Source organism: Papio anubis, chromosome 7 (assembly GCF_008728515.1).
Source record: "Papio anubis isolate 15944 chromosome 7, Panubis1.0, whole genome shotgun sequence".
NCBI classification, from domain to species: domain Eukaryota; kingdom Metazoa; phylum Chordata; class Mammalia; order Primates; family Cercopithecidae; genus Papio; species Papio anubis.
In genome coordinates this window covers 148656328-148670645 of record NC_044982.1, presented here as the reverse complement: position 1 = coordinate 148670645, position 14318 = coordinate 148656328, and the positions used below count along the sequence as shown (strand labels likewise).

The following is a 14318-nucleotide window of genomic DNA, read 5'->3' as shown; positions in this document are numbered from 1 at the left end:
ATAGGAATTATAATGGAATGGTTTTCTCTTTTAAAACTGCAGTAGACTATAGCTATATGTATAGTAAAGAAATATTGTAGAAGTTTCTTAATAGGAATAAAACACAGTACCATTCAGCACAGTGCTGTTAGGATAGTGTAGCAGTTGTCCATTTGTATGTGACCCAGAAGGCCTCACAGGATGAGTTTTCCATAGTACAGAATCTGGCCCTCAGCTTGCAGACCAGACACCTTATTTTCATAGGATACTAGGACTAAAGTCATTTTCAGAGATTCAAGTAATTGAGTTTAAGAAAATGATAGGTGAAAATCAGAACATAAAATTTGATTTCAACCGTCCTGAGGACTGTAGTTACTTGTAGTAGCGTGATTAACACATTCTCTACCTAAAATAGGTCTTTATGAGATCATCACTGAAAGCTAGCTTGGTGAGTGTAAATGCTCAACAAAATAACTATGTCCTTTGAATGTTTAATAACATTCAACTGGGGTAAATTGATGGGTCCTTTTCTACAACAGAGGAACAACCTTGCCAAAAGGACTAGACAGTTGCCTTGCTGAACTATAAAGAGTAAGCTAGCAAGTTAACTTACTAGTTTTATGAATGCTGCTAGAAGACATGGCTGCTGGGTCAGAGACAAAGGACTTTGTTATTCTTCACACTACAGTAGTAGCATGAGCTTCATGTTTGTGTTGGTTTCCCTTGCTCCTCCAAATCCCATGGGAATGATGCTCAGAAATACGTTGTCCGCTCGGTGGGTTTGCATCCCAGCTTTGGAACCCTGAACTTAGGGAAGCCAAGTCTTTTATAATGACTTTTAATGCAGTTCAATAGCCTGCCTTACTTGCTGAGGAAGGAGATACTGTCTTTGTTATACTGGACACTAAACAAGCCTGTTTCCAAAGGGGAAACACTATGGCTTTCAAGGGTTTCACTGTACAGATGTCCTTGAAAAGGCAGTTCAAAACAAAAGGCCGGTAGTGCATATGCTCACTAGATCTGCAGAGATGGGACCCATAAAGAATTATCAACTGCATTAGCTTAGGTTCCTTTAGTAAAGCTTCAATAGGCATTGCTAGTGTTTGTCTTTGACTCGTTTTTTAATGCTTTGAAGAGCTAGTAAATCTTTTGAGGCCAGGCATGGTTGCTCACCCTTGCAATCCCAGAACAATGGGAGGTTGAGGTAGGAGGATCGCTTGAGGCTAGGCATTTGAGACCACCTGGGCAACATAGCAAGACTCCATCTCTAACATATAAATTTATGTATATATATATATAAATTAGCCGGGCATGGTGGTACACACCTGTAGTCTCAGCTACTCAGGAGTCTAAAGCAGGAGAATTGCTTGAGCCAGGGAGGTCCAGGCTGCAGTGAGCCACGCACGCCATTGCACTCAATCTGGGTGATAGAGTGAGACCTCGTCTCAAAAAAAAAAAAAGAAAAAAAAAATCTTTTGGATGGATAGATACATTGTTTCAAAGTCTTAAAGGCCTGGAAGCCATTATATAGTTCTTTAACTCAGTTTCTTTTACTTTCACATTACTGGGTTCATTTCACTGTAGACAAATATGACAGCATATGTCAGAGATTTATGATGTGTTTAATACATAAAAAGGAATATATTCACTGAATACTTGAGAAACCACCAAACAAAACAGGAACACCCCCAATCTATACCTTTGCTTTCATCCTAGAGGTAACTATTTCCTGGAATTGAATATGTCTGACATTCTCATGCTTTCCTTGATAGTTCTAAAACTTGTTTCTTTTTATTCTCCCAATTGGATATTTCAGTTGTTTTCAGGTTTTTGTTGTTACAGGCATACTGCTAGTACAAACTTTCTTGTCCGCAACTATTCATGTGCATGAGTTTCTTTAGAGTATTTAGCATTGGATTTTTGACATTGATGTGCTACAGAAGGTTCTGGGACAAATTGGACTTTAGGATTGATGTGTATGTACCGTGCGTACAGGGAATATGTATTGAGTATTTGAAAGACTTTGGAAATAACTCTGATTGTTCCTTTACAAATGGATTTTAACTGCATGCTCTCATATGGCCTTTTGCTAGGTAATCAAATGTTCTGTGTCACTTGTCTGTATATTCTGGATTCAGATCTTTCTGAGTTTTATTTGCGGCTAGTATCTCCTAGTTTGTGATTATTTTTCTCTCTTTGTGGTGTTTTGGTGAACAGACATTATAAATTTTAATGCAGTTGAATTTATGATATCTTTTATTATTTTTACAGACCCCTCCCTATCCTTATCTTAAAGATTTTCTTCCTAATCTAAAAGTTCTAAAGTTTTGTCTTTAATCCACTTTAAATTGATTTCTATGGTAGGGATCAAATTTTATTTTTCCACATAGGTTACTAATTGTCCCCTCACTGTTTATTGGAGCCTTTCTCTGCACTGATACGCAGTACCATATCCGTCACGTCAGATTGCTATGTATGTTTGAGTATTTCTGATGTCTCTAATCGAAATTAGTACCACATTGTCATCTTTACTCTAGAAATGCTGTAGCTCTATAATAACTTAATATTTGTAGAGAAAGTGCCTAACTTTGTTATTCCTCTTGGATTTTTTTTTTTTTTCCCCCCAGATTTGGCTGTTTACCCTTTTAAAAAAATTAGAACCAACTTGTCAAATCTGGTGACGAATCCTTTTGTGGTTTATATTTGAATTGCTCTGAATGTGTATATTAGTTTAGGGGATAATTTATCATCTTATTCGTGAATATGATATATCCCTCTGTTTAGCTCTTTTTCTGTATCTTTACATAAAACTTTGCATTTTCTTTGTGAAAGGATAATACATATTTTATAGTGTTATTTCTTTGTACCATTTTTATTGTTTTATTATAAATGGAATCCTTTTAAAATTTAATTGTGACCAGCTTTGAAGAAGCATCTCTTACGACTTTTTCAGCTGATAAATTTTCCTGAAGATTATAGCAAAAGTACCAAATTTTGAGGATATTAAAAAGCAGAAATTAATTGGGGTGTAACTTATCACATCTGTTTTTAGTAAGTGTGAAAAGGTCAATATTGTCCGTTTATTTGTCTTTTCACTTAGAGATTGTGTGAGAGAGCTAATATTCAGATACCCTATTGACTCAGGTAGTTTTCAAAGTGTGTATTGTTTAAGTGGTGTGTATGACTTTTTTCTGAGACAGTGGTGAGAAAATGGACATTTTTACTCTTTAAAATAGTTCTTAGAAATACATATTTAATATACTAGTTGAGGTCATTGTATTGTACCAGGAAAGAAAATTGTTCTCTCTGCTTCCTTTTGTGTCATGTTCTTCTGTTTTTCACTTGACCAAATACCTAGCTTATTCTGTGTTTCCTTCAAGTCACATTTCCTTTCATGCCTTCCCAGACCATTTAATCCATAGTTATTTCCTCTTGTTAATTTCTAAATTCTTACATATTCTACTTATAAACATAGAATGGCCTCCATATTGTATCATTAAATGCAGAAACCAAGGGCACAGTACAAAGGGTCCTATTTTAAAGGTGTGTGTGTGGGTGTGTGTGTGTGTAAAAATTTTTAGAAGAATACACTAAAAAAATTTTTTTTATGATAGTTAGCTTTTAAAACTGGGACTGAAAGGTCTAAGATGGAAGGAAGATTTTTACTTCATGTACTTTTATACTATTTGAAAATTTTGCTATCTGCATGTATTACTATTTATTTTCAGGGTTATAGTTTTTATTAAGTATATAACAGTAGGAGTTGGATCAAAATTATCTGGAAAAATAAGAAGTAAACAAGATTGCCAAAATGTTGATGATAACTGAAGCTAGATAATAGACCCGTGGTGATTCATTACATTATTCTCTCCTTTTATGTATATTGGAATTTTTCACCATAAAATTTTAAAAATTATTCATACATTTTAGCTGTAATTTAGGTCTGAAATGGGCTTTGCAATTCAAAACACTTGTAAATGTATCAGGACACTAAAGATTCCTATTTTTTCATTGCTATGTAATTCACCTACCACAAAATCATCCTTTAAAAAAGTATATAATTTGGTGGTTTTTATTACATTCACAAGCTTATGCAGCCATCAGCAGTATCAAATTCCTTATCACTTCCCAAAAAACCCACACTGATTATCAGTCATTGCCACTCCTTCCCTATTCCCAGCCCCTGGCAACCATTATTGTGATATGTGTAACTACTTTATTTCTTTTTGTGGTTGAATAATATTCCACTCTATGGATTTACTACATTTTGTTTATCCATTCATTAGTTGATGAGTATTTGGGTTGTTTGTACTTTTTTGACTATGTATTCATTACTTGTTGAAGTTTAAATGTGTAAGAAAAGACCTACAGTTTTTGTTTGTGTTTTAGGTAGGGGGAAATAATTATATTTTATTCTCAAAACCGTTTTTGAAAAACTTTACTGCTAATAGGTTATGAGATTTTGGAATATACACTGTACATAGTTTCTTTAAAAGTAAAAAATTCTTGTGTCATTTAAGTAGAAATTGTTTGTATTTTAGATAACATTTGGGCAGCCAGGCTTGGACATTCAGAGCAGAAGTATGGAATATGTACAGCGGCAAATATCCAAGGAATGTGGAAGCCTAAAGTCCCAAAATAGGGTAAGTAATGTTAGTTTATCTTCTGATTTGGAATTTAACTAATTAGTGTATAGGTGAAGTTTTCCAGTCTTTCTAATTCTCCATATAGTTGAATTGCACTAAAAAGTTTTTCATTGTGTAAATTTGCTGCATATGTGCTTATAAATGCCATTAGTTATTTCCAAACTTCTCATTCGAGTCTAAAAATTTGCTGGAGCTTTTCGTCAGATAGAACCAAAAGGAATTATATATTGTTAATTTAATAAACTGTATCTGTCATCCCACCTTTAGCTCAGACCTAAAAATTTTTTAACCCTAATTCCATATATCTGGGGAAGGGAAGTGTACCCCAAACTGAGTCAGATGCTTACTTGTAGTAGACTAGTCACTATGTCCAGGAACTGGAGCTAAAGATACAAATTTGTCTAGTTAGAAGCCTGCATTTATGGATGATGGAAGGGGTCAAAAGACTTAATTTTGTTCTTTGGCCTCAAAGAGCCAACCTTCCCAGAAGGGTTGTGGAGGTAGGGATATTTTACGTCATTTTTCAGAGACTTTTTGTGTACCAAAGCTATAAACATGTATGTCTTTGTATTAATTTGCTAGGACTCCCACAACAAAATACTACAGACTGGGTAGCTTCAACAACAGAAATTTATTCTCTTAAAATTCTTAGAAGTCCAAGATCAAAGTTGTTGGTAGGTTTGGTTTCTTCTGAGTACTTTCTTCTTGGCTTGCAGGTAGCTGCCTTTTCACTTTGCCCTCACATGGTCTTTCCTCTGCACGTACATCCCTGGTGTCTTTCTCTGTGTGTCCAAATTTCTTCATAAAGAAAACAGTCAGATTGGATTAAAGTCTCTCCTAAGGGCCACATTTTAATTTAGTCACCTCTTAAAAGGCTCCGTCTCCAAATACAGTCACATTACTGGAGGCTAGGGCCTCAACATATGAATTTGAAGAGGACATAAGTCAGACCATAACATTTGGTCCTTTGTCCCCAGATTCACGCCCTTCTCACATGCAAAATACATTCATCCTCATCCCAACAGCCCCAAAGACATAACCCATTCCAGTATCAACTCTTAAGTCCCAAATCTCATCCGAATAACATCTTTCAATCAAGTCTGGGTAAGATGAGGTACATATATCTTGAGGCAAAATTCGTCTTCAGCTATGAACCTGTGAAATTTGTAATTTCATAGTACAAATACTATGATAGGATAGGTTAGAGAATATCATGATAGGAAAGGTACAGGATAGGCATTCCTATTCAAAAAGTGAGAAGTTGAATGGAAGAAAGATGTCATGGGTCCCAAGCAATTCCAAAACTTTACAATAATTCCATTAGATTTTTAAACTTTTTAAAATATTTTAAGATTTTTAAAAAAAGATTTTAGGATTAAGAATAATCCTTTTTGTTTTAATGTTCTGCCGTCTGGGCCCGCTGGAATGGTAGCCCCACCCTCTTAGCTATAGGTGTCAGCATTGCCCCCAGGGCTCTGGGCTGCTACAGCCTGGCCCACTGACACTGAGGAATTGACCCCACCCTCTGGAACTGCCTGCCTTCAGGCTCATTCTTCCCTTTTCTTGAAAGATAGTCATATTTCACATTACTCCCTTGGCCCGTCCTGTAGAATTCCAGAAGTCCAACAGTCTTCCTTCATTTTGTCCTGACTCTGTCCCCTTCAATCCAGATTGACAGCATTTCGTTTTACCATATGATTGTCCAACCACACCCTAGATATTCTCTCTGAACATGCTTTCTCATTTTATTGCAAATGGATAGATGTAGAACGTAGCAAATCTTCATGTTCTCTTCCTTTTTGCTTAACAGTTTCTTCTTTCAATTTCTCTCTCTCCTCTCGAATGTTACTATAAGCAGCAAGGAAAAACTAGACTACACCTTCAACACTTTGCTTAGAAATATCTGCTAAATATTTAGGTTAATCACTCACAAGTTCTACTTTCCAAAAAACACAAGAACACAATTTAGCCAGGTTATTTGCTGCTTTATAACACAGGTTGCCTTCCTTCCAGTGTCCAAAACATGTTCTTCATTTCCGTCTGAGATCTTACCAGAATCACTTTTAAAGTCCATATTTAGAAGCAACAGTCTCTTCAAGGCTCTTTCTAACATGCATCTCAAAATACTTTCCACCTCTACCCATTACCCAGTTCCAAAACCATTTCCACATTTTTAGGTATTTGTTAGAGTGACACCGCACTTTGACTAATACTGACACTAAAAGTAGTATTAGTCAAGGTTTTCCAGAGTAGAACCAACAGGATAGATGGATGGATGGATGGATGGACGGACGGACGGACGGACGGACGGGCGGGCATACGGACAGACAGACAGACGGGCAGGCGTACGGACAGACAGATGGGTGGGCAGGCAGACGGAGGGATGGATGGAGGGAGGGAGGGACAGACGGACGGACGGAGGGACTGACAGAGGGATGGACGGACGGATTTTATTTTAAGGAAATGGCTCATGCAATAGTAGAGGTACAGATCCAAAATCTGCAGGGTAGGCTGTCTGGAGACCCAAGAAATAGTTGTAGTCTGAGTCCAGAGGCACCCTGCTGGCAGAATTTCTTCTTGCTCAGGGGGAGCTCAGCCTTAGTTCTAGTAAAGCCTTCAGTGGATTTCATGAGGTCCACCTACATCACAGAAGGTACTGTGCTTTGCTCATAGTCTACCAATTGAAATGTAGATCTCATCCCAAAAACATATCATGGAAACATCCAGAATAATATTTGAACAAATATCTGGACACTGTGGCCCCACCAAGGTGACACATAAAATTAAACATCATAGCCCTCATTGCAGTTTTTATCTGTTTCTTTTTTAGGTCCCTTTAAAATCAATCAGACATGTCAGCTTTCAAGATGAGGATGAGATTGTCAGAATAAACCCTCGAGATATCTTAATACGTCGCTATGCAGACTACAGACATCCTGACATGTGGAAAAATGACTTGGAAAGAGATGATGCTGATTCCAGTATTCAGTTTTCTAAACCAGACAGTAAAAAATCAGACTATCTGTACTCTTGTGGGGAGGAGACTAAGTTAAGTTCACCTAAAGACTCTGTGGTATTTAAGACGCAGCCTTCCTCATTAAAAATTAAGAAGTCAAAACGAAGAAAAGAGGACGGTGAACGTTCTCGCTGCGTATACTGCCAGGAAAGGTTTAATCATGAAGAAAATGTCAGGGGAAAATGTCAGGATGCTCCAGACCCTATTAAAAGATGCATATATCAAGTTAGTTGCATGCTCTGTGCAGAGAGCATGTTGTATCATTGTATGTCAGACTCAGAGGGAGATTTTTCTGATCCCTGTTCGTGTGACACTAGCGACGACAAGTTCTGCTTGCGATGGTTAGCCCTGGTAGCTTTGTCTTTCATTGTACCATGTATGTGCTGCTACGTCCCTTTGAGAATGTGCCATCGCTGTGGTGAGGCATGTGGTTGCTGTGGTGGGAAACATAAAGCTGCTGGATGAAATGGTCCAGTGCCAAAATGAGCTTAAAATCTTTGTTTCCAGGAATTAGCTAACTTGGATTTGTGGAAGCTTTTGGCAAGCAATATGGAATCTTGCCTGGTATCACTGGGGCCACACATGGAGGAAGCAGAACTCATCAGTTCTTGGCGTTTCACGCCATGCCTAACTTTTCCCTTGAGTGCATGGCATATTTTGTTACAGGTTGTAGAGTATTTGCAGAAGGAAACCATTTCTGGTTATTTGGCTATAAAAAGTCAGCATAAAATATGATCCAACTAAAAGGGATTAATTTTTTGGCATTTTTGTATATTTATGCATTAGGTGATGGGACTTTTAAAGGTTTGAATTTATTAGGACATGAACTAAAAATAAAAGTGCACTAGGGGACAGTTGATTTCAATTTAAGAAAAGTTAACACTTGGCAATTACAAGAAGTAAAACAAGTGCAACTAAATCATTTATTAGTTGTTTTTTGAAAGCAGTTTTATGTATAAATAACAAATGTTTATATTTAACTAAATGTAAGGTACGAATTATTACATATTAAACTTTTCTTCCCCTTCCTAGTTCTGAAGTAGATATATATATATGTATATCTACTGTCACATTCCATATATTTTGAATATTTAACTCATCTAGTTAATAATGTTTTTATTCCATGTGAATGATTTGATATTTTCATCCTTATTTCTCTTTGGCTACAATTTATATTGAGTTATATCTGTACATTCTGGTAATCTAAAATCCTTAAAAATACTCTAATAGCCTTGAGTGACCAACTTTTTTTTTAAAGCACAGATGTAATTGTCTAATGTTTTGATGGGAACGTAACACTTATTTTTATATAAAAAGCCTGAGTAAACAAACATAGAAAAAAAGTGAAGTTTTTTAGTTGTTTTTGTGGTATTCAACCAGCAAGTTGTTTTCTTTCAGAGTTTCCTCCTTCAAAAAATTATATTGCATTTACAAATGTTTTACAAGGCAGAAAGTTTGACTGGATAGTCAGTGTAAAAGCTTCCTCTTGAGATCTTCATTTATCATTCTGCTAAACCAGAATATGTTCAGCTGTGTTACTAATTTTTTAGCTTAATCCTCAGTGCTTATTATTTACATAACAATGATAACTTTTTATCAGTTACATTTTATTTTTATTTAAACTGGCCAAAAGCAAAATTATTTTATGTTAAAATGTGTGCTAAACTATCCCAGGAAAGTATTTAATCCAACATTGTAAATGAAGTATCTTGTACATATAAATGTATTTCTTTTGCAGAGCATTATATTACTGGATGTTTAATTTACAAAATAGTTGGATAAATGTTCCAACAAACCTTAAAGTACCTTGAAGTCAAATTGTCTGTTTTTGTTTTTGTTGTTGTTTTCTTAAGTGTTACATTAAAACTCTAACCAAGGAAAGGGTTCTTTAAGAACATTCCCTTAGAGGGATAAAGTTGAGAAGTGTGCCTTTTTTTTAATGGCTTGAAGTTTCAGAGGTGATAAAAATTAAAATCACACTACCATTTGAAGCTCATTTTCTATGCAGGTTTTTAAACGTCATTTATGTATCGTTCTTTTTATATATCACACTTAAGCTTGTGTTAGCTTTTTTCTTTTGCCCCAGATCAAACGGAACAATGTATATAACACTATCTGTCTGTAAAATACTTTTTTTAAGAAAGCATTTATATTTATATGACAGCTTGAACTGACAACATTGTGTATATAGATCATCTTGAAGTATTATTTCACATTGAAAAGAAGAAAAATATATTGATAACTATAGATGTTATGAAGAAGAGGGTATTTCTAGTTTTGTACTAAAAATCAATTGGATGAACTAAATCCAAAACATGACACTGTAGCAGCAGTTTTAAGTCTTATTTTTACTGTTTATATATTTGAATGCTGCTACAACAGATGATCTTCATCCCTGAAGTTTTCAGCTAAGCTTGGTTTCCTAGAATAGACTGTTAACTTTCAAAATTTTTATTGGTGAAATGGAAATACTGTTTTTCCTTGTGAATGAATTTTCATATTTGTAAGTGCTAAGTTTATAATTCAGGTTTGATCAAGGTGTGAATTACTGAAGAAAATAACTTGCTGGCTCTATAGGAAAATGCTGTGGAAATGAACTGTGTATATACTTCTGGGAGGAACAAATTTAATCATTTCTTCTGTTAAGCACTAATCAGTATAGTGCAACTCCTGGTTCTGTACTGTATTTTATATGCAACATATATGCTTTAATATTTTAATGTTTGTGCATTAATATTTTCAATTTGTTTAACCACTTTGCTGCTAAGATTTTGCCGTCCCATTCCCATTTTTTCCTTTACAATTTTAAACAAGTTTCTTCATTAAAAACTATGGTGATGAAATGGTTTTTATTTTACCTTGGATCTTTATAGTTAACATACCCAGTTTCTAAATCAGTCTACAAGACTAACTGATGATATAATGTTCTCTGAATCCCTATGTGGAAATTTTCTTTTGAGTAAATTAGAATTCCTTTGTGAAAGCAAATGGGTAGTTTAAATCACTGATTCTTAAACATGTGTATAGGCACCTTCAGGAACATTTTCTCATTCTCTGTACAGATTCAGCACTGCCAATTGGCTTTTCCTCTAAAACTTTTCTTTGTTTTTATCTGATATAAGCAGATGGCTCAAGACAGCTGCTTCAGTAATAGATTGAAAATGGAATCATCTAGATGGTATGACAAGCAAGACTGGTCCGATGAACTTGTTTTGTTCAGAATTGATAATTCTTAAATGATATTTTTCCTGGCTTGAAAAGGGACATCATTTGATTTCTGAAGAAGTATGTCGTGTGGAGCTTCAGCACCACCTACTGGATGATTTCCAGGCCAGAGACATGAGATGGCAATAGGGATCCGACAGGGTTCATCACTACTACCATTAAAGGGCTATTTATATGGTGACCACCTCTACCAGGGAAACCAGGAATAAGAACTATCTCAAATGAATTGTAAAATGGTTATTTTCCTAATGTGTCTTGTTGGCTTGCTGAAAGATTTTAAGCACTTTTTTCTTATATATCCTGTTTTAAAATATTGGTTGATATTTGGGACTGGCAATGAAACTTAATGGATGTATTGAGGCATTTATAGAACCAGTTGCTTTAACTCTCAAAAGCCATTACCAAAATGGTATTTTTTTCCTCCTTCTGCCAGTCAGGGAGAATTTTTAAAAATAATTCTCAAAACATGGAAAAACATAATCACACCTGTATTTTATCATGACAACTTCAGAAAGAGTGTGTGTGTACGTTTCTTTCTGGTTTTTTTGAGACGGAGTTTCACTTTTGTTGCTCAGGCTGGAGTGCAATGGTGCAATCTCAGCTCACTGCAACCTCTGCCCCCTGGGTTCAAGCAATTCTCCTGCCTCAGCCTCCCAAGTAGCTGGGATTACAGGTGCCCACCACCATGCCCAGCTAAGTTTTTATATTTTTAGTAGAGATGGGGTTTCACCATGTTGGCCAGGCTGGACTCGAACTCCTCACCTTAGGTGATCCACCCGCCTCGGCCTCCCAAAATGCTGGGATTACAGGTTTGAGCCACTGCCCCCAGCCGTGTGTATGTTTCTGAGATGATGATGGGGCGGGGTTAGAATTTAAAGGGAAAAACTTGAACTACATATTTTCATTGGTTATTCAGCAGTGCCTAAAATGAGCTTTTGAAGTAATGTAAATGCACTTTCAATTCATGTGTGTAGTGCCATCTGGTATCTTGGGTAAGTCTTGCTTTTTCTTTTCTTTTTCCTCTCCCTTGCCCCCTTGATTAAATGGCACAGAAATGTTTCTTAATACGCATGTAAGTCTCTAGAGACAGGAAATGTGCTTTCCTCTAAATGGTCAATGTAAAGAATTTTAAGGATATTTCTTGTGTTGAAATTTATGTTCGATTTTGTGATTACACTTGGAAGTATGTGTTAAATTGGGTTTTTAATTGTAGCCCAGAGGTGCATTAAGAGGTACATTAAGCAAGTGTAACATTTTTTCTGCATAAAACTTAGAAAACTTTAGTTACCTGAAAAGCAAGGATTCTTTACTAATTGTTATGCTCATTCTTGATTTGACTTCCATGATCACATTTTAAAGTGTAAGAGGAAGCACTAGAAACTGGCACTATTGTTGCACTAAAAAAGTCTATAAATCATGATAATAGCACCATGAGGTCTTTTGCAGTGAGACAGACATAAAGAATGAATTTCTTTAAAACAAACACAACCTGAGGTGATTTACATAAACCAAAAGAAAAACAAAAAGGCTTTAAGGTATTAGGTACTGTTTGCCTAGCAGCCAGGTGGTTATAAGACGTTCATATGCTTTGGTACACTGAAATGTTAGCCATTATTCCTGAAAGCTTCTTAAATTGCATCAGTTGTTAGTTTTGAAATTTTTCAAGAATAAACAAGTTGAAAAGTCTTTGTATTAAAAATACACATAGATTTTTGTGAACATTTCCAGTGTGTAGTGTCGTTTGCTTTCTATTTCTGACCTCAAAAGTGCCTCACTTGTATATTATTTCCATTAAAAGCTTGACTGCATTCTTTCTAATGAACAATGAAAAACTGTTTAACTTATGTCATAATGTGTCTCCTCAGATACAGTTAACTAGCTTGATAGTTTTGAGTATATAATGTAAATAATACATTATAAGTTTGTAACCATTTTTGTTACATCATACCCATGTCATTGGACATACCAGATGATTATCATAAGATTTTATTTTAATGGTTTTTTTCCCTCCTGGAATTACCTGATTAAACCTATCATGAATTCTAAAAGGACTTTTTCTTATTCTCCTAGAGCTTATCAAATTATCACATAAGAGATAATTACTGGAGGAGAAAGTAGTAAAAATGGAAGCTTTTGATAATTCTGTTCTTTAAAAGTATATTTTTAAACTGAAAGTTCACATATAGTTCATCTTAATAACATTTGTTCATCCTTAATTCAGATTTTTTTAAAGTCTCTTACCTAATAATGTTATATTTATTGGTTTGATAACATGTCGCAGCTAAGCTAATGACCTTAAGTGGCAAATGTTTAACCCAAGACTACTGATTTTTTTATATTCAAGTCAGTTTCATGGTTTTACTTAACTTACAATATAAACAAAACATAGCGAATAATCTAAATGAGAGGTTATTAGGACAGTAATCAAAAATTATAGTGTATCTCAACACCAGAATAAGTTGGATTACTATATTGTTTATTTGAAAAATCAAGGAGTAACTGTATCTTTACTATTAATTATGAAATGTAGTCTCATGTGCTTATTTACAGGTTTTTCAGAATTCGCTTTACATTCTTCACATCAAGTTAATACCCACAAGTAAGTAGAATAGCTTTTATAACAGGGAAATTGAAACTAGGGTTCTAGCTTGGCTTTCAATAGAAGTGTCATGCACATAATGCTCCTTAAAGAAAAAGACATCAACATCAATGGTATGAAAACTGTAGTCAGTCTCTTTAAATTTGACTGCTCTAAGATTTGCAGTTTTAGTGAGATCTGAAATGATGGTTTAAAAAATACATTCATAATAAAAGTCGAACAAAATCACAGTTGAAATATTGTTTCTTTTGTCTTTATTTTTGTTACATAATATATTTTATACATGATTACTTTTAATCCTCAAATAACATTGTAAGTATTATCTTCCTCATTTTTCTAAGGAAGAGATTTGGGCTTCAAAAGGTCAAAATATCGGATTACATAGAGGCACGAGGTCTGAAACACATTGACTCCACAGCATAGGCTTTTCTTCCCGATGCGGTTTCAGCTTTCTCTTACAGGAGTTACAGATATATTTCATAAAATAATCGTTCTGTTAAAATGAAATTCTGTTGTTTTAAGCTGGAGTAATTTTGTTTTATAAAGGAATAGTTTCCTAATTTCTACTCTTCCCTTGTCCATTTCTGGGCCCCCTATCTCACTAAGTTGTGGTATGTGATCCACAGTATGGCATGGAAATTTTTTAAATTGGAGAATAATTGTGATAATGCTTCAAGATATGTGAGCTGATTCAATGGGAAGCACTAAAAACATACATAGTTCCGTTTGTGGAATTGTTCATTTTGCTCAATTGCAGGTTTATTGGAGGGATTCATTTTCACCAAAGCAGCAATACTTCTTGAGACACTAGGAAACAATGCACTAAAATGAGCCATGTATACAGTACTCTTCC

The 14318-nt window shown here is 35.1% G+C and overlaps 1 protein-coding gene across 2 annotated transcripts in view; it reads left to right on the top strand.

Moving 5' to 3' along the window:
- The window catches only part of SPRED1 (sprouty related EVH1 domain containing 1), a 103976-nt gene extending 90274 nt beyond the window's left edge, over window positions 1–13702 (top strand). For both annotated transcript variants that reach the window (XM_021940405.2, XM_009209889.4), the window contains 2 exons: window positions 4521–4622; window positions 7456–13702. In XM_021940405.2, the coding sequence (XP_021796097.1) occupies window positions 4521–4622; window positions 7456–8106 (753 nt within the window). In that variant the 3' untranslated portion in view covers window positions 8107–13702. The remainder of the gene's footprint in view (window positions 1–4520; window positions 4623–7455) is intronic.
- The last annotated feature ends 616 nt before the right edge of the window (window positions 13703–14318 follow it).